Source organism: Bradysia coprophila, unplaced genomic scaffold (genome assembly GCF_014529535.1).
Source record: "Bradysia coprophila strain Holo2 unplaced genomic scaffold, BU_Bcop_v1 contig_138, whole genome shotgun sequence".
NCBI lineage: Eukaryota > Metazoa > Arthropoda > Insecta > Diptera > Sciaridae > Bradysia > Bradysia coprophila.
Genome location: NW_023503409.1, coordinates 5,090,805 through 5,107,936, shown reverse-complemented (window position 1 = coordinate 5,107,936; position 17,132 = coordinate 5,090,805). Strand labels below are relative to the sequence as shown.

At 36.8% G+C, this 17,132-nt stretch overlaps 3 protein-coding genes across 4 annotated transcripts; all 3 read right to left on the bottom strand.

Annotated features, from left to right (window-relative positions):
* Positions 1-1,092: 1,092 nt before the first annotated feature.
* Positions 1,093-5,767, bottom strand: LOC119073487 (maltase A1-like). Of its 2 annotated transcripts, XM_037178992.1 has the most exons (8): positions 5,684-5,767; positions 4,676-4,950; positions 3,947-4,582; positions 3,307-3,532; positions 3,130-3,237; positions 2,576-3,072; positions 2,387-2,521; positions 1,093-1,254 (listed from the first exon to the last, which is right to left on the bottom strand). In XM_037178992.1, exons 2-7 carry the CDS (start codon positions 4,921-4,923, stop codon positions 2,401-2,403), a joined length of 1,836 nt encoding a protein of 611 aa, XP_037034887.1. In that variant the 5' UTR covers positions 4,924-4,950; positions 5,684-5,767; the 3' UTR covers positions 1,093-1,254; positions 2,387-2,400. The 2 variants fall into 2 exon arrangements, with proteins under 2 accessions (XP_037034887.1, XP_037034888.1); XM_037178993.1 differs by lacking the exon at positions 5,684-5,767 and having other exon boundaries at positions 4,676-4,969.
* Positions 5,768-7,585: 1,818 nt separating this feature from the next.
* On the bottom strand, positions 7,586-10,767 carry LOC119073485 (maltase A1-like). The gene is made up of 6 exons (XM_037178990.1): positions 10,394-10,767; positions 9,666-10,301; positions 8,668-8,893; positions 8,491-8,598; positions 7,937-8,433; positions 7,586-7,882 (listed from the first exon to the last, which is right to left on the bottom strand). The coding sequence occupies exons 1-6, from the start codon at positions 10,639-10,641 to the stop codon at positions 7,687-7,689; spliced, it is 1,911 nt and encodes a 636-aa protein (XP_037034885.1). The 5' UTR covers positions 10,642-10,767; the 3' UTR covers positions 7,586-7,686.
* A 2,263-nt stretch (positions 10,768-13,030) lies between these two features.
* LOC119073571 (luciferin sulfotransferase-like) lies at positions 13,031-16,063 on the bottom strand. Its single transcript, XM_037179130.1, has 6 exons — positions 15,509-16,063; positions 15,208-15,442; positions 14,952-15,150; positions 13,864-13,990; positions 13,698-13,792; positions 13,031-13,433 (listed from the first exon to the last, which is right to left on the bottom strand). Exons 1-6 carry the CDS (start codon positions 15,603-15,605, stop codon positions 13,134-13,136), a joined length of 1,053 nt encoding a protein of 350 aa, XP_037035025.1. The 5' UTR covers positions 15,606-16,063; the 3' UTR covers positions 13,031-13,133.
* Between the last annotated feature and the right edge of the window lie 1,069 nt (positions 16,064-17,132).

Sequence of the window (17,132 nt, the reverse complement as noted above, 5' to 3'; positions counted from 1 at the left end):
TATATAAAATGAGAGTTCTCGACGAGACCATTTTCATTTAATTCTGGATTTACTTTCAGTTTGCAGGGGAATTACCCGTTGCATTTTCGTTGCAATATCGAAATCACGTGAATCATGAAGTTGATTCTGTGCACTATATTTGCATTGTTTTACGGGACGGTAGGTGTCCATTCCTTATGTTGTTACGCTACACACATTGTATTTGGACTAAGTAAAGACGACGATTGCTATAGCATAGATGGAGCGTTCGAATGGGATACATATAGAGATATAATCATGTGCCACGGAAGGATTTGTAATGATGGAAAGAAACATGGTGGCGTTTATTGTGGAGTCGGCCCATGTAATATATTCGGCTGTAATTGCGATGGAAATTGCTTCGGCGGTAATGATTATCAAAATGCAAAACTAAACTTCAAGAAAATACATGGCAATCGTTTGAAATATTTAAGAAGGGGCTAATAAATTGTTAAATTATTTTGTAATTATCAATGACAGAGGCAGAGTGATCAAATAAAAATAATTCGAGTTATTTTGAATCAGAATTTGAAATTTTGTTCTAGGTTTTAGGAATAAGATGGAAATGTAACGCAAGTCCATTTACATGCAGGTTTCCATTCTACAGTTTTATTTGCTCCACATCGTGTTCCACGTGTACACGGGGAATGGAAAAAACGCAAAGATAGTGTCATGTCATGAAATACTATGCGGAATGAATATAGAACGAATGAAATAAACGAAACTTACAAAAAGTGTAAACTTAACTTGAGTTTCGTTGACAAATTGTCAATTTTAAAAATATGAAATGTACTGAATCATTGCATTTACATTGACACTTTGCACAGGGTTTTTTATTTGACCGTATAGAACAAATATTTCAAATTAATAACTGACTCCTTCAGGACTTGAACCTGGGGCCTCTGGATCGTGAGTCGATGGTCTTTCTGCAATCTTAGACCAATCATACAGCGAACGAATTCAGATTTTACACATTTTGCACATTAACACGTTTCTCACTTTCAGCTATAAAATATAAATAAAATCCGTTCGTTGTACCATCAATAATTCGTATAATATTCATATGATAAGTATAATTATAAGAAATGATATCAGAGGGCGTTGCGTCTGGTATGATCACATTTTTTCACATTTCCACATTTGATTGGTAATTTTGTTGTGGCACTCATAAAAAGTATTTCCATCCAAGAAATGTGACAAATGTGCCATGTCTAGGCCAGGAACAGTCAAAAGTGGCTAAAAAATTGGTCAAAAATATTTTTTTCTGTTTTTCATGCTAATTTAGCTGTAATTGTATTTCTCATTGTTTTCTTGCGATGGAATGAGAGACTTGTTCATAGTCACATGGTAAATAGTGACACCCCTCACTCTTTATGTATATGGTGTAAAGAAAGTTTTACGTAAAATAATTCCGAAAAAGAGCCAAACATTAATAGTATTGTTCATGCTTCGGGGCCGAAAATGCGGGCCATTTTTCGAATTTTCTCGGGTTTCCGGCCCTCTGCATGAAAACTTACATGTGCACCTGTTTGGGACGGTTGATTTAAGGCACTTTCGCTTGTAAGCCTCACTTCGTTCGGCCTACAATCCGCGAAATTGCCTAAAATCAATCGTCCAAAACAGGTACACAAATTCTTTTGAACTGGTCGTCTTTATAAATGCAGATTTAACACGTTCATTATCCAGTTTATTTATATTATCCATTTACTGAACAGAACAATCTTCGAAAGTTCAATTTTAATTTTTTCAAACGTGGGATTGCACCCATCGCTAATTACCAATGTGAAAATTGTTTCTTCGACAAGCCTTGCGAGCTATGCAGCAACACTCGTCGAAAAAAGGTACGTAAGTAAGCTGCACAAAAACGCACGAAAGAGTTTCCCAGCATCACAAAATTGTTTCCGAATGTAGTCTCGTTTTTTGCATGTTTCACATGAAACTTCACGAAGAATGTACCGACAACATTCCACCATGTAATGGATCATTTCCACTGGGGCAAATTGCTATGTTATGATCAACTTTGGCATAAGGCAGGCAATAATAGCACAAAACAGTCTTACTGGGAGATTTGTTGTTGAGGCGTGCGGTATGTCGATCCGAAGGCCAGGAATGCATCCCACACACCTCAACAAAAAATTTCCCAGCAAGACAGGCAATTACGGTATTTTCCTGCCGTGCGGCCAGAAAATGCGAAAAACTCGTTTTAAACGAGACGGTAATGAGTCGTTTTCTTTTTCCTGTGAGTCTTGGCGTGAATTTTCTGTATAAAGGGAAGATGACGTGGGCAAATGGATGGTGTATTAGCTACTAGCCATTGGCTAATCGATCGACGATTTGAGCATGCAATGTGTGAGTAGAATTTTCTTACCAAATGCAAGATTTTTATGTTCCTCGTTGTGGCGGCAACATTGTCGTACGACGTACGAAATATCTTCGTGTGTTCCCGACGAGTACAATCCCATCTTCAGGCGAAATGACGACTTCACTCGTTTCCACATCCATACTAAATTAAGTTATCGTAAATATTGTGATCGCTACACAGCTGTATCAATCTTACCCAGGTTCGAATGGTGAATGAATCGAAGTCACAACAACCTTCATTTGCTTAGGAAGACCATTGAATAGTTCACCCAAATCAATAATTTTAGAATTTCTTTCTAGGTTCAGTACAACAATCACAATATCAGCATCCGGATCATCAGTCATTTGTCTCTTATATACAAGCAACTCCTCGTCGACTGCTTTGATTTCGAGATCACCGTATTTCATAGTTGGCTGTTTTCGCAACTCCATTAAACGATTGAAAACTTTCAAATGACTTTGCGACTCTCTGAGTTGCTGTTGGACATTGCAATCAGTGAAATTGTCGGCAACGGGAAGCCATGTTTTGTCAGCTGAACTGAACCCAGAATTCTTGCTACTATCCCATTGGAATGGTGATCTAACTGGATCACGAGACCATTCGCCGTATCGATCTGGGTCGGTTCGACAAGCTCGTGGATCGACTGTTTCATTCCATGAGATCCATACGTCTGTCATTCCAATTTCTTCGCCCTGAATAAATCATAAATTTTGTCAATGCATTTTATAGTTGAAAAGGTTCTGTGTTACATAGTATGTGACTGTGATACCGGGTAGAGTTTTCAACAAAATGTTGAATAGATCAATTCGACTGGGACGGTACTTTGAGGCGATTCTTTTGTTGTCATGATTTCCCAACTGAAATGAGCCGATTCTTAAGTTTGTGGTTCAATTCAGTAAAATATTTTGTGCATTTAATGAACTTACAACCCAATTTGCTTGAATTTTATTTCCCTTCGGCATGCTGCTTATCCATTCGTCAATAATGGACTTATATTCACTGGCTTTTGTATCTAGTTGCGTACTCATTTGAAGTAAAAAATTTAATGGAACTTGAACACCATATTTTCCCTCGACGACGGCTCCATTTTCAATTTGGCCATAGTATCTCATGACGTTTGAGAGGGTTGTGTATCCTTCTGACATCAGAATTCTATGCACGATTCCATTAATTAAACAAATGGTATTTTCAAGGGGTCATTCACGAATGACTTCACGCCCAAAGGGGTGAAGAGGTGTATCGAAGACAAATTCTACAGAGAGAGAAAAGTGAAATCTGACATGTTTTCTGGTTTGGGAGTTGTTGTTGCAATGATTTCACACAAAATCTAGATTTTTCATTTTAGTAATTCATTCTTGTTGCTAGCTAGATTCTCATTTGTTCAACGAAATTCTTGTGGAATCGATTTCGAACCACAACAACTCCCAAATCAGAAAACATGTCGAATTTCACTCTTCTCTCCCTGTATCCAAAGTATATCAAATTTGACCCACAGTCAGTTCAACCACACCACTCTTGTGGTGTGACGTCATTTGTGTACGGCCTCATCGGGGCAACCATACTCACCTCGTCTGACCAGCAAATTCTTTTTCTTCCAAAATCTTTCGCCATTGATAAATCACATCGTAGGTTTCATCAAGATCCTCAGTTTGTGTGTGGTTTAAATAAAAAAAAACCAACGGATCATCCAGACATTTTCCACTTGGTGGTTCATCCGCATAATTTCCATCGGTATCGGGTTCAGCTTCGAAAATAAAGGGGACTGCATCAACTCGGAATCCGCTTACACCTTTCCGTAACCAAAATCGTATCACGTCTGCCATTTCTTCCACCACATTCGGATTTCGATAATTCAAGTCGGGTTGCACCTCTAAAAATTGATGCAAGTAGTATGCTTGCATGGTTTCAACCCATTCCCAGGCACTGCCACGGAATACACTGAGCCAATTGTTTGGTGGAACGCGAGTACCATTTTCCAGTAATTTCCCTTTGTGCCAGATGAAGAAATCTTTGTATTTGTTGTGGTCTGAGTCATGCGGATCGATAGCCTTTTTAAACCATTCGTGTTCGGACGAACAATGATTCGGAACAAAATCTAAAAGCAATTTTATGTCCAATTCTTTGCATCGGTCAATGAGCCCTCCGAAATCTTCCATTGTCCCGTATTCGGGTTGAATTACTTTAAAGTCTGAGATGTCGTACCTGATAAATACATAGATTCCATTCATTGGTTATAGAGAAAGTTTATCAATCAACATCCAAGTACAAATGAAATAATCAATTGCTACACAGTACCCGAAATCTACCATTGGCGATTTAAAAATAGGACTGAGCCACACTCCAGTAACGCCAATGAACTTGAGGTAGGCAAGTCGTGATGTGATTCCATTCAGATCGCCTATCCCATCGTTATCACTGTCTTGAAATGAACGAACATAAATGTGATAGAAATGTCCATTCTCCCACCATTCATCTTCTGCTAAAACAGCTGCACTTGATGCACACAACATCGATATACAAAACGAAATTGAGATTTTCCACATTCCGAAACAGTTATCACTGACACCAACCTATTCGATATAATCAACTATTACCAACAACATAATTCCCAAAAAAAAACAGAATGAATTCTTCGAAATTGGGTCACAAAATGCTGAATAAATCAAGCGAACGGTTATTTGTGCTAATGCTGTAATTTTGAGCTTTGTATGCTATTTCCGTTGTGGTATGCGATCTCAGTAAGGACACCCGGGTTTTATTTAGATGTGATCTTAAAATGGAAGTTGGTAAATGAAAGCAGAGTTATGCAGGGCGAGGAGGAAGCAACACCATCTGTAATCACCTCTCTGGAGTTATGCTATATGAATCGTTATTTGTGCTGATTCATATAAATAAAATCATTAACCGTGTAACCAGCGTTACAATAGTACCACTCTTTTAGTTCCAGCTTTGTTCGTAAAAGGCAAAAAGTGGAACTATTGTAACACCGCATATATGCAATCGTCGCACAGTCACACAAAACAAAGTCAGTTCGTAAGTCAATCTTTAACGATTTTGATTCCCTTTCTCATGAAGGGTAATTGAAATTATGTTTAGCCTGTGTTGAAAATAGGTGCACAATAGAAATCGCAGCATAATTGTCCAGTTCAACAACTTATAATTGTTAGTCTGTTCCCGGCCTTAGCAGGTAAGCGGCTTACATAAAGAAAAACTCCAAGTCAAAGATGTATTTCAAATTATGCGAATATAAGCAATTGTAACGGAAATATTAAACACAAAACACACTGCACCAATTTCTATTACCCTCAACTCAACATACGGTAAGCTCGACTCTAAGTTAATAAGTAGACAAGACGATGGACAAGACGATGTGCAACCTCACCGCTATCATCGACACACACACTCTGCATCATCATGTTCGAATATTTACCATTCCATTTCGTCGACTTTCAAGCGTAGTCCACCACTAGTAGCTTACTGTACTGGTCTACTAAATGCGTTATTAAACGAATGTGCTTATGTATACAAGAATACAATAAAAACAAGAATTATAATCCGAGGATTTCTAATTTTTATTTGGTTTTCCATGCGTGGTTACCGCATTTATATTCATATCATGTCATTCATATCTTGTTCTGTAATAAAAAAAATTACAGAATAATTTTGAATCTTGTTCTGTTGTATGAGTGTATTAGTGAATGATTAAAACTTCATTTAGTGTCCCAATATCTTGTTCTGAAATGAAAAAGAAAAAAATGTTTTGCCTACAAGTTAAAAAATTTCATTTTAACTAACACACTCTGAATGTTTAGACACAATAAACCAGAAAACTACGTCATCGCTTTATGGTTAACTAAGCGTTTAGCAAGATGCCACGTTATTTGAGTAAAATGCAACATGAGAAAAAAACAATTCGAAGGTGATTTCCTTTATAATTCAGTAAAAAGAGAAACGTGCTCCAAACAAGTCTCAAATTATTAGCAAAATATTTCGTTAAATGTCAATATCTATTTCGGGATATAAACATTTCGAATTTTGTTCGGATACTTTTGCTATTTATGTGATAAAGGAAATCAAGCTAGTTTCGCACTGACTCAAAGCACCTAGCAGGGTAATAGAGGTTGTACCGCGTCAAATAGAGCTGTTTTTTTATACCAATAATACCATTAGCAGTCTTACTGATAATTTTGCACTGACATTAAGAAAAAAGGGTATGGAGATATTTGCATACTAAGATTAAAGTACTACTCTATTTTCTCTATTACCTCGCTTGGTGCTTTGACTGACTCCGTGTTCCGTGTATATGACAACCACAGTCATTTACGTCTCATTGACCGCAGTTTTTGGTGACAGTAATAATGCTGGACATCTAAAGTGTAGCTATAAGTTATTTATGGTACAAGAATCGTATGAAGGTACATTATCGCAGTTGTCCACGTTGTTCAAGTTGTCCACTGGCATTCAATCCATCAGCTAAGGAAAGAACTTTAGCTACATTCCTAGAACGTATGCTATTACTAAAGACGTAAAGACTCAATATTAATGTGTTTTAGCAAAATAGAAGATACCATCAACGACTTCGGAACTTATCAAATATTCGAGAACACGAAAATGAGAATTCAAATCAAGCTCAACCAAGCAAACGGCAGTTATTCATAGCTGAACAGTTGAAATTATCATTGAAGTTTTCACATCAAAATCAAAATATTATTGTTATCATGGCTGACAAAGGCTGCAATTACAACAAAAGTTATCTCCTTTACAATGTAGTATCGTTTATTGCATGTTTTACAAGAAACCTCACGAAGAATGAACCGACAACATTCCACCATGTAATTGATCATTTCCGCTGGGGCAAATTGCTGTGTTATGATCAACTTTGGCAGGCAATAATAGCACAAAACAGTCTTACTGGGAGATTTGTTTATAAGGCGCCTCAACAAACACGCCTCAACAAAAAATTTCCCAGTAAAACAGTACGGTATGTTGTTGTCTTGCGGCCAGAAAATGCAAAAGCTAGTTTTAAACGAGACGGTAATGAGTCGTTTTCTTGCCGCAGGGTAGCAAAAAACAATCATAAAACTTACTGACATATTTCGGGCCAAGACAATCTTTAAATCGATTTTTCACCATGAAGCCATGATGGCTCATTTTTGGCCAAATGGAGAAAAATGTAGATCTGGTTGTGGCCGGAAATATGTCAGTTAGTTTTATGATTTCTTTTCCTAAGTGCACAAGTAATCTAAAGCAACTATGTTTTCCACTGATCCTCAATCACTTCACCTGTGAATCTTGACGTGAATTCTCTATAAAAGAGGAAGACGACGTGGGCAGCTGGATGGGGGATGAGCTAGTAGCCATTGGCTAGTCGAAAGACGATTTGAGCATGCAGAGGGTGGCGGTAGAGTTGTCGTACGACGTACGAAATATCTTCGTGTGTTCCCGACGAGTACAATCCCATCTTCAGGCGAAATGACGACTTCACTCGTTTCCACATCCATACTAAATTAAGTTATCGTAAATATTGTGATCGCTACACAGCTGTATCAATCTTACCCAGGTTCGAATGGTGAATGAATCGAAGTCACAACAACCTTCATTTGCTTAGGAAGACCATTGAATAGTTCACCCAAATCAATAATTTTAGAATTTCCTTCTAGGTTCAGTACAACGATCACAATATCAGCATCCGGATCATCAGTTATTTGTCTCTTATATACAAGCAACTCCTCGTCGACTGCTTTGATTTCGAGATCACCGTATTTCATAGTTGGCCGTTTTCGCAACTCCATTAAACGATTGAAAACTTTCAAATGACTTTGCGACTCTCTGAGTTGCTGTTGGACATTGCAATAAGTGAAATTGTCGGCAACGGGAAGCCATGTTTTGTCAGCTGAACTGAACCCAGAATTCTTGCTACTATCCCATTGGAATGGTGATCTAACTGGATCACGAGACCATTCACCGTATCGATCTGGGTCGGTTCGACAAGCTTGTGGATCGACTGTTTCATTCCATGAGATCCATACGTTTGTCATTCCAATTTCTTCGCCCTGAATAAATCATAAATTTTGTCAATGCATTTGATAGTTGAAAAGGTTCTGTGTTACATAGTATGTGACTGTGATACCAGGTAGAGTTTTCAACAAAATGTTGAATAGATCAATTCGACTGGGACGGTACTTTGAGGCGATTCTTTTGTTGTCATGATTTCCCAACTGAAATGAGCCGATTCTTAAGTTTGTGGTTCAATTCAGTAATATATTTTGTGCATGTAATGAACTTACAACCCAATTTGCTTGAATTTTATTTCCCTTCGGCATGCTGCTCATCCATTCGTCAATAATGAACTTATATTCACTGGCTTTTGTATCTAGTTGCGTACTCGTTTGAAGTAAAAAATTGAATGGAACTTGAACACCATATTTTCCCTCGACGACGGCTCCATTTTCAATTTGGCCATAGTATCTCATGACGTTTGAGAGTGTTGTGTATCCTTCTGACATCAGAATTCTATGCACGATTCCATTTATTAAACAAATGGTATTTTCAAGGGGTCGTTCACAAATGATTTCACGCCCAAAGGGGTGAAGAGGTGTATAGGAAAACATGGCGGTTCTTAGGGTGTGGTTGAACGGCCTTTAATTGAGTAGATGGGAAAGTTTCATATTTTTGAATAGAACTGGTCACCTTGAAGTCTTGAACAAGATTCCACAACAATGTTTCATTTTTCCACACAGTGGCTGTACCTTTGATCAGTTGTTAGCCGCTGGTGCAGACAGTTTCCAAAAATCCTTTTTTTTGTGATTGAAATGTGTTTTTCATGATTTTCAACTCAGATCTTAGAAAAATCGAGATTTTTAAATTGCGATGTGTCTTGCACCAATGGCACCAATTTTCTGTGTCATTGCATGTAGAATTTCAACCTCTACCGATTACAATTCCAATCAGTCCACTACGCACCTGCAGTCTTGGGTGCCACGATTGAAAATCAAAATTTGTTTATGGAATGTCGCTCAGGACTTCAAGTTGACAAATTCTACAGAGAGAGATAGATTCTCATTTGTTCAACGAAATTCTTGTGCAATAAATTTCAAACCACAACAACTCCCAAATCACAAAACATGTCGAATTTCACTCTTCTCTCCCTGTATCCAAAGTATATCAAATTTGACCCACAGTCAGTTCAACCACACCATGAGATCCGTCACGTTGTTCTATACATATACACCTCTTGTGGTGTGACGTCATTTGTGTACGGCCTCATCGGGGCAACCATACTCACCTCGTCTGACCAGCAAATTCTTTTTCTTCCAAAATCTTTCGCCATTGATAAATCACATCGTAGGTTTCATCAAGATCCTCAGTTTGAGTGTTGTTCAAATAACAATGAGCCAATGGATCATCCAGACATTTTCCACTTGGTGGTTCATCCGCATAATTGCCATCAGTATCGGGTTCAGCTTCGAAAATAAAGGGGACTGCATCAACTCGGAATCCGCTTACACCTTTCCGTAACCAAAATCGTATCACGTCTGCCATTTCTTCCACCACATTCGGATTTCGATAATTCAAGTCGGGTTGCACCTCTAAAAATTGATGCAAGTAGTATGCTTGCATGGTTTCAACCCATTCCCAGGTACTGCCACGGAATACACTAAGCCAATTGTTTGGTGGAACGCGAGTACCATTTTCCAGTAATTTCCCTTTGTGCCAGATGAAGAAATCTTTGTATTTGTTTTGGTCTGAGTCATGCGGATCGATAGCCTTTTTAAACCATTCGTGTTCGGACGAACAATGATTCGGAACAAAATCTAAAAGCAATTTTATGTCCAATTCTTTGCATCGGTGAATCAACACTTCCAAATCTTCCATTGTCCCATATTCGGGTTGAATTACTTTGAAGTCTGAGATGTCGTACCTGATAAATACATGGATTCCATCATTGGTTTTAGAGAAAGTTTATCAATCAACATCCAAGTACAAATGAAATAATCAATTGCTACACAGTACCCGAAATCTACCATTGGAGATTTAAAAATAGGACTGAGCCACACTCCAGTAACGCCAATGAACTTGAGGTAGGCAAGTCGTGATGTGATTCCATTCAGATCGCCTATCCCATCGTTATCACTGTCTTGAAATGAACGAGCATAAATGTGATAGAAATGTCCATTCTCCCACCATTCATCTTCTGCTAAAACAGCTGCACTTGATGCACACAACATCGATATACAAAATGAAATTGAGATTTTCCACATTCCGAAACAATTATCACTGACACCAACCTATTCGATATAATCAACGATTACCAAGAACGTCATTCTGCATCTGAAGTCTGCACTGCCACTTTACAGTAAAAGGCAAAACATTCAAGTGTCATTCAACTGCCAAAACTCAACACAAACGGCTGGTATTATTAGATCAAAAGAAGAATAAAATAATTCTTTGAAATTGTTAAATTTGGTACCGTTGGGTCACAAAATGCTATCCAGGTGAATAAATCAGGTAGCGAACGGTGATTTGCACTAACGCTGTAATTTTGAGCTTTGTATGCTATTTCCGTTGTGGTATGCGATCTAAGTAAGGACGTCTGAGTTTTGTCCTAACCTGTCACATACGACTATCCATCTGTTATCGATATCGACGAAAAAAAATGGCAAGCTCTGGTTAATATGGTCCTTTATATAGTAAAAAAAATGGAAGTACAAGATTTGTAATCAACCGATTAAAAGTAGGTACTTTGTTCCATGGAAGTAATAGACCCGATAACAGTGGTTATATGTTTGCTGTCTGAAACAGGTTAAAGATTCATCCTTTAGCTTAATGAATCAATCAAAATAATCGGATTAAATTAGGAGTTACTGAATGGGCAGAGTTATGCAGAGCTGATAACAGATAAGCAACGCATCACCTGAGTTATGCCTTAACTTATGACTGTAAAGTAATTGGTCGTGAATGTTAAGTTATAGAGTTTTATGAGTGTAATTAGATGTCTATGACGAAAGACCACACGTTGAGAACCGACGAACAATTTTCAGTTGCTGGGATCGACGATTTTGCTACGATTTCTATTGTTTCGCCTGCGTTGAAAATAGGTGCACAATAGAAATCGGAGCATAATTGTCAACCTCAACAACTTATAATTGTTCGTCTGTTCTCAGCCTTAGTAGGTAAGCGGCTTACATAAAGAAAAACTCCAATTCAAAGATGTATTTAAAATTATGCGAATATAAGCAATTGCAACGGAAATATTAAACACAATACACATTGCACCAATTCCTATTACTCTCAACCAAAGCACTGTGCGTTGTCTCAACTCAACATACGGTAAGCTCGACTCTAAGTTAATAAGTAGACAAGACGATGTGCAACCTCACCACTATTATCGACACACACACTCTGCATCATGTTCAAATATTTACCATTCCATTTCATCGACTTTGAAGCGTAGTCCCCCATTAGTAGATTACTGAACTGGTCTACTAAATGCGTTATTAAACGAATGTGTATATGTATGTATATATACAAGAAGACAAAGAAGAATTACAATCCGAGGGGACTAAATGCACTAAATATCTTGTTCTGTTGTGTGAGTGTGATAGTGCATGATTAAAACTTCATTTAGTGTCTGAATATCTTGTTCTGGAATAAAAGAGAAAAACCTTTTGCCTACAAGTTCAAAACATTATTCTTTCCCACTCTGAATGTCTAGACAATTATTTGAGTAAAACGCAACATAAAAAAATAGAAACATATCGAAGGGAATTTCCCTTTATAAAGAAATAGGAAGAGAAACGTGCTCCAAACTAGTCTCACATTATTAACAAAATATTTCGTTTAATGTGAATATCTATTTCGGGGCATAAACATATCGAATAAATAATTTGTTCCGATACATTTATGTGATATAGGAAACCAAGCGAGTTTTGCACTGACTCCGTGTTTTTGTATATGACAACCACAGAACACAGTCATTTACATCTCATTTATCACACAAAATAGTTTTTGGTGATTCTATGGCTACAATAAAGAAATTCCATGCGTTTCAATTTTTAACCCTTGAAAAATGTACATTGCATAGCAGGATTGCAGCGACAGTAATAATGCTAGACATCCAAGTTGTAGGTATTAGTTATTTAAGTAACAAGAATCGTATGGAGGTATATTACAGCACTAGATGTCAGATTTTTTTTGGGTTGGCAAGACGTCGTGCGCGATAATATACCTCCACTCCATACGATTCGTGTTGCATACCCCTTTATGCAATGAAGAAAATCTAATAAATACCGAAGATAATTTTAGTGTGACTTCAGTAACACGTGGCTTTTATCGCACTAGTGTTTTAGTAGGAGAGTTTGATTTCACCGGACCTGATGATGGTAATTATAGCTAGAATCAGAAAGGTGCGAGTGAGAGCCATCTGTACACTGTACAGTGGGAGAGCGTTAGTCAACATATTTGAAGATGTGATATTTCCACCTTGACCGTTAAGGGGATGTTACCTTATTATTATCCACGACCTGGACTTTATTTGTTTTAATGATATATACAGACAGACGATTCATTTGTTGGCAATAATATGCTGGTGTAGTTGTCTTGTCGGGTTCGGGTGCCAGGAGAAACTGAATAATAATGTATTACTCGGCGTAAAATGTAGCAAATGAAAAACATAATTTATTAACATAGTACTTAACAAGCCAGGTATAAAAAGAGATGTAACAAAATTATCGTAATACTTAACATGAGCCTATCAATATTCGGGAAATCGCATATCCGTTTCTTTCAGATTTATTTCCATCCATTTTTCCACTCGTTCAATTATTTCCGGTGTGTATTCCTTCTGCCAGCCCTTCAGGTTCGTTTTTCCTTTTCGAACGAACGCTTCCTCGTTCGGATTCAAAATACGGACCTCTTTCAATTCATTTTGATTCACCGATGTGTTGTGTTTGAAATTCTCAATGCTTAGGTACGAGGTGAGTTTGGTCACTTCTTCGTCGGTTAAGTTTTTCTTCAAGAAATTGGCTACCTTTCTGATAGTTGCCGGTAGGTCCTAAAAATGAATTTTCGATTAGATTTCTTTCATTAACGTGGTACGGACTACAAGCGAAGGTAGTGTAGTGTAAGACATTTGTGTAGATATCAAAACTGTTGCTTGATCTAAGGATTGCCACAGGGTAAAATCAGATCTTTCACTTCATTTGTTTTAACATTTATATGTTAAAACGATGTTAGCTCTCGCATTCCTTATCTTCGTCTTCATTCTCAATAACATGTTATCAAGCCGTCCGCAAAAGGTGGAAAAAACTATTCTCACCTTATTCATATCTTCATAAAACATAAAAAGCACATTCGGGTGGTTGCGATGTTCCCAGCCCTCTTTTAAATGACTCCAATAAGGCATCCAAGGATCTGATTAATAAATTCAATGAGTTAATGAGGTTGGCAAATCATATAACGTGATATCTTGTTTAAACACTCACTCAAGTTTTTCTCGAAGTAGTCCCAATATTTTTCAAACGTGTTGATGTATCCTTGGGTTCGGTAGAGTTTGTTTAAGTAATAGTATGAGACCGCAACGTCCTTTGGATTTCGAGCAACATAAATCACCTGCAAGTAGAGTGATGTTATACAATGTGTTTTTAATGTCTCTTACTCTCATATCAGTGCTCATTTGTCACTATCTTAAATGTAATTCATTTGCTGACGATGTGTTATTAGTAGGTTGTTCAACTGTTAGAATCAATATTGACCGGATATTCCAAGCAACTTTGGCCGACGACAGAAATAAACAATGAATATTAAGCTATTGAATGTATGACGATTAGCAACACATGACAAGCATATCACCAGTATCATGAGAAGAATTACGTTATGGTTTCTTTATTCTATTCTACTCTATCAAAATTACTATGAAAATATAATTTTTGTAGAGTGTAGAATAGGGAAAGCACTACGTAATTCTCCAGATGTATTACTTCTAGACGCGAAATCTTTTACTTCATTTCGTTTCATATAGTAACATCACATAAATGTCAGAGCAAATCTTTTATTGTTGTCGTTGCTGTCACTAACAGATGAATAGCCTTCTGCAAGTGATAATAACTTGTCATATTTTACATCGAAGTCTGGTTTTAAGACTTTGAGAGAGTCCCATGTCATTTCATTTTCTTGCTTAAAAATGTGCTCACGATGCTTACATTAAAATAGGTAGCTACTAGCTACAATAAATTCCGAGCTCAATTTCATAAAAATTATTTATTGTTTCTGGGCAAGTTCTTCACTCTAAATTTTTTATTCTTCAATATCTCAGGAGTACATTGTCATTGTAAATGATTTTCATTTTTTACGCTGCAGTGTAAGCTAAAAAAAACATACAACAGAGAAACGAGACCGTTGTCATTATAAACAACATGCAATTGTTGATTTTACTTTTATATGACAAGGTAAATCTAACATTGCGTAACTGACCTATATTGATGTGAAGCACAGAGTGCTTTTAAAAATTATAGCTATTCGACCGATCGAACCGTTCACTTTTTTTTATCAAATTATAACTCTTTTCACTTACCTTTGATTTACATTCCATAACGCTCGGTGGCAGCAATGAAAATGGCAAATGAGTTTTGATAAACCGTTGTTCCGTTATATCTGGCAAAAAATCATATCCAGGCGTAGACACAAGCTCAACGAAATTTTGTTTCTCTAGACTGTCCTGATTTTCCAACAAAAGCTCCTGTTTCGTTTGTTCATGCATGAACACACAGAATCTGGAATACGTGAAGCTGTTAGGTGATGATTCGAAAAGACAGTGTGTAAATGCTTACTCAAAAAATGGAAATCTTTTGGTCAATGGTTCAGCCGTAGCTTTATCATAGTTTAAATCATTAGCGATCATCCAAACGAGTTCTTGAGTCCAAGTTGTGCCAGATCGTGGAAATGTCGCAACATACACGTCCGATGGTCGAGATTGAAAATTATATAAATGATACGAAGCTTCCCGAAATTTACTGGGGAAAAAATATTTCTTTGGTCCCACCTGAACGAACCCAGTTTTTTCGCCTAAAGAATGTATTCATTATGCTCTGATATGGTAGATTATGCAGAAACTTTGTATCAAACACACACCTGTGAAATCTCTCAACAGTTCGGTATTAATTTCCGGATCAACATCAATAATATCGTAGGGAAACAGAAGTTCGCCTTTATTGTTATTAAATGCCATTATATTTTGTTTCACGATTTTCACTTTAATTTAAGCCGAAATATTTACTTTTGACTTGTATTCAGTAAGATATTCGTCGCACTTTATTATTTACCAACGATCTACATGCATTGGCATTCGCTGTAGAACTGACCGTGGTTGTGGTAATTACTTTTAACATAAGTTATTCAAGGAGAAAGTTTTAATTTTTAAGACCCGTACGAAATAATGGTCATATGGCTTTGCGGTGTTGTTAACTTGAGAAGTCTAATCGAATCGTTTTCTAGATAGTCAGCTTGTCTACTTAGGTATGGTTTAACTGAAAATTATCTGATCAGTACTGGAGCAAACCGATTAAACTACTGATCTGATTGGTTAATTAGAATCTCGAATTTCACTGAATCTTTATTGTTATATTGTAAGCTGCAGAATAATAGTCCAGTATAAGGTTTGTGGACTTGAGTCTGACTAATTCTACAAAAAAAGAAGAAGAATAAGTCACCTTGGCATTCAATTTTTTTTTGTCTAAAACTTGTTAGGGGCCATTCATAAATTACGATTGCGCATAACGGGAAAAGATAAGTTGTCGAATAGCGTACATTTTTGAATTTTCTTTATACAATTTTTTCGTATGGGATGGGTCTGAAGTTCGTCATTTTTGGCGTGTGTAGTTTGTGAATGACCCCTTTCCCACTTAAACGCACTTAAAAAATGAATTAAACTTTTGACATGAATTTTGATTCGAATTGTTTTAAAAATCGACAGTTAAATAAACAATGAAACAAGCTATATGTGCGCGACTTTAGCTTATGTAAACTGACTCTAGATTAATTCCACTCAAAACTTAAAAGTAATGTTAAATAAAGACGTTGTTACAAAGAACCATCGATCGCTGTTAAATGTGCTGTTGTTAGCTAACATTAAGCAAAGACAAATTATTTACCTTTGTCAATCAGTATCAGTTAATGTGTCTGTGATTTGTTTAATGTTATCTACACACCCAGCAGGTGCCGCTAGTACTTTTAATGTGTCCGTTTTGTATTTAAGTTAATGATATAATTTAAAGTTCTCTACTTTTGTACCACACCACGGTGACCAAAAGACCTGAACATCAATATTTTGCTAAAAGAATGTTTTTTGTACCAATAATCGACTGTGTTATCGATTCTGTAGTAGATTCAAATACTATTTTGCTCAACAATATCACTCTCGGTATTACGAACACCTGGCGCATTATGTTCACCAGAAAATAGCATCAATTGATGACAAAATAATGGAGGAACCGCCTATGTGATGATCCGTATGTATATGATTTGAATTAGAAACAGTGTGAATTAGTGTCCATAAATGGTAATATACAGAGTGTGCCCGCTTATTTAATATGTGAATAGCCATTATTATGTTAACATTTGTTGACATGATTTATAATGCAGTTTTGAGCACCTCCCCCAAATGAATATACTTACCTAGAGTTGAGTGTCGATCACATGATTTATGTGAAAACAGTCGATTGCAATAACGCATTCAGAATATTGCACTCCTAAAAGA

Bases quoted from the DNA above. Each gene is read 5' to 3' on its own strand.
- LOC119073487 (XM_037178992.1), bottom strand. From the start codon at position 4,923: ATGTGGAAAATCTCAATTTCGTTTTGTATATCGATGTTGTGTGCATCA. The intron at 4,583-4,675 runs GTACTGTGTAGC...TGTATTTATCAG, and splicing joins TCGCCAATGGTAGATTTCGG to GTACGACATCTCAGACTTTA. The intron at 3,238-3,306 runs GTAAGTTCATTA...GGCTCATTTCAG, and splicing joins AAATTCAAGCAAATTGGGTT to TTGGGAAATCATGACAACAA.
- LOC119073485 (XM_037178990.1), bottom strand. From the start codon at position 10,641: ATGTGGAAAATCTCAATTTCATTTTGTATATCGATGTTGTGTGCATCA. The intron at 8,894-9,665 runs GTGAGTATGGTT...AATCGTGCATAG, and splicing joins GAATTTGCTGGTCAGACGAG to AATTCTGATGTCAGAAGGAT. The intron at 8,434-8,490 runs GTAACACAGAAC...TGATTTATTCAG, and splicing joins GTATCACAGTCACATACTAT to GGCGAAGAAATTGGAATGAC.
- LOC119073571 (XM_037179130.1), bottom strand. From the start codon at position 15,605: ATGGCATTTAATAACAATAAAGGCGAACTTCTGTTTCCCTACGATATT. The intron at 15,151-15,207 runs GTAAGCATTTAC...CACGTATTCCAG, and splicing joins AAAAGATTTCCATTTTTTGA to ATTCTGTGTGTTCATGCATG. The intron at 13,434-13,697 runs GTGAGAATAGTT...ATTCATTTTTAG, and splicing joins TTTATGAAGATATGAATAAG to GACCTACCGGCAACTATCAG.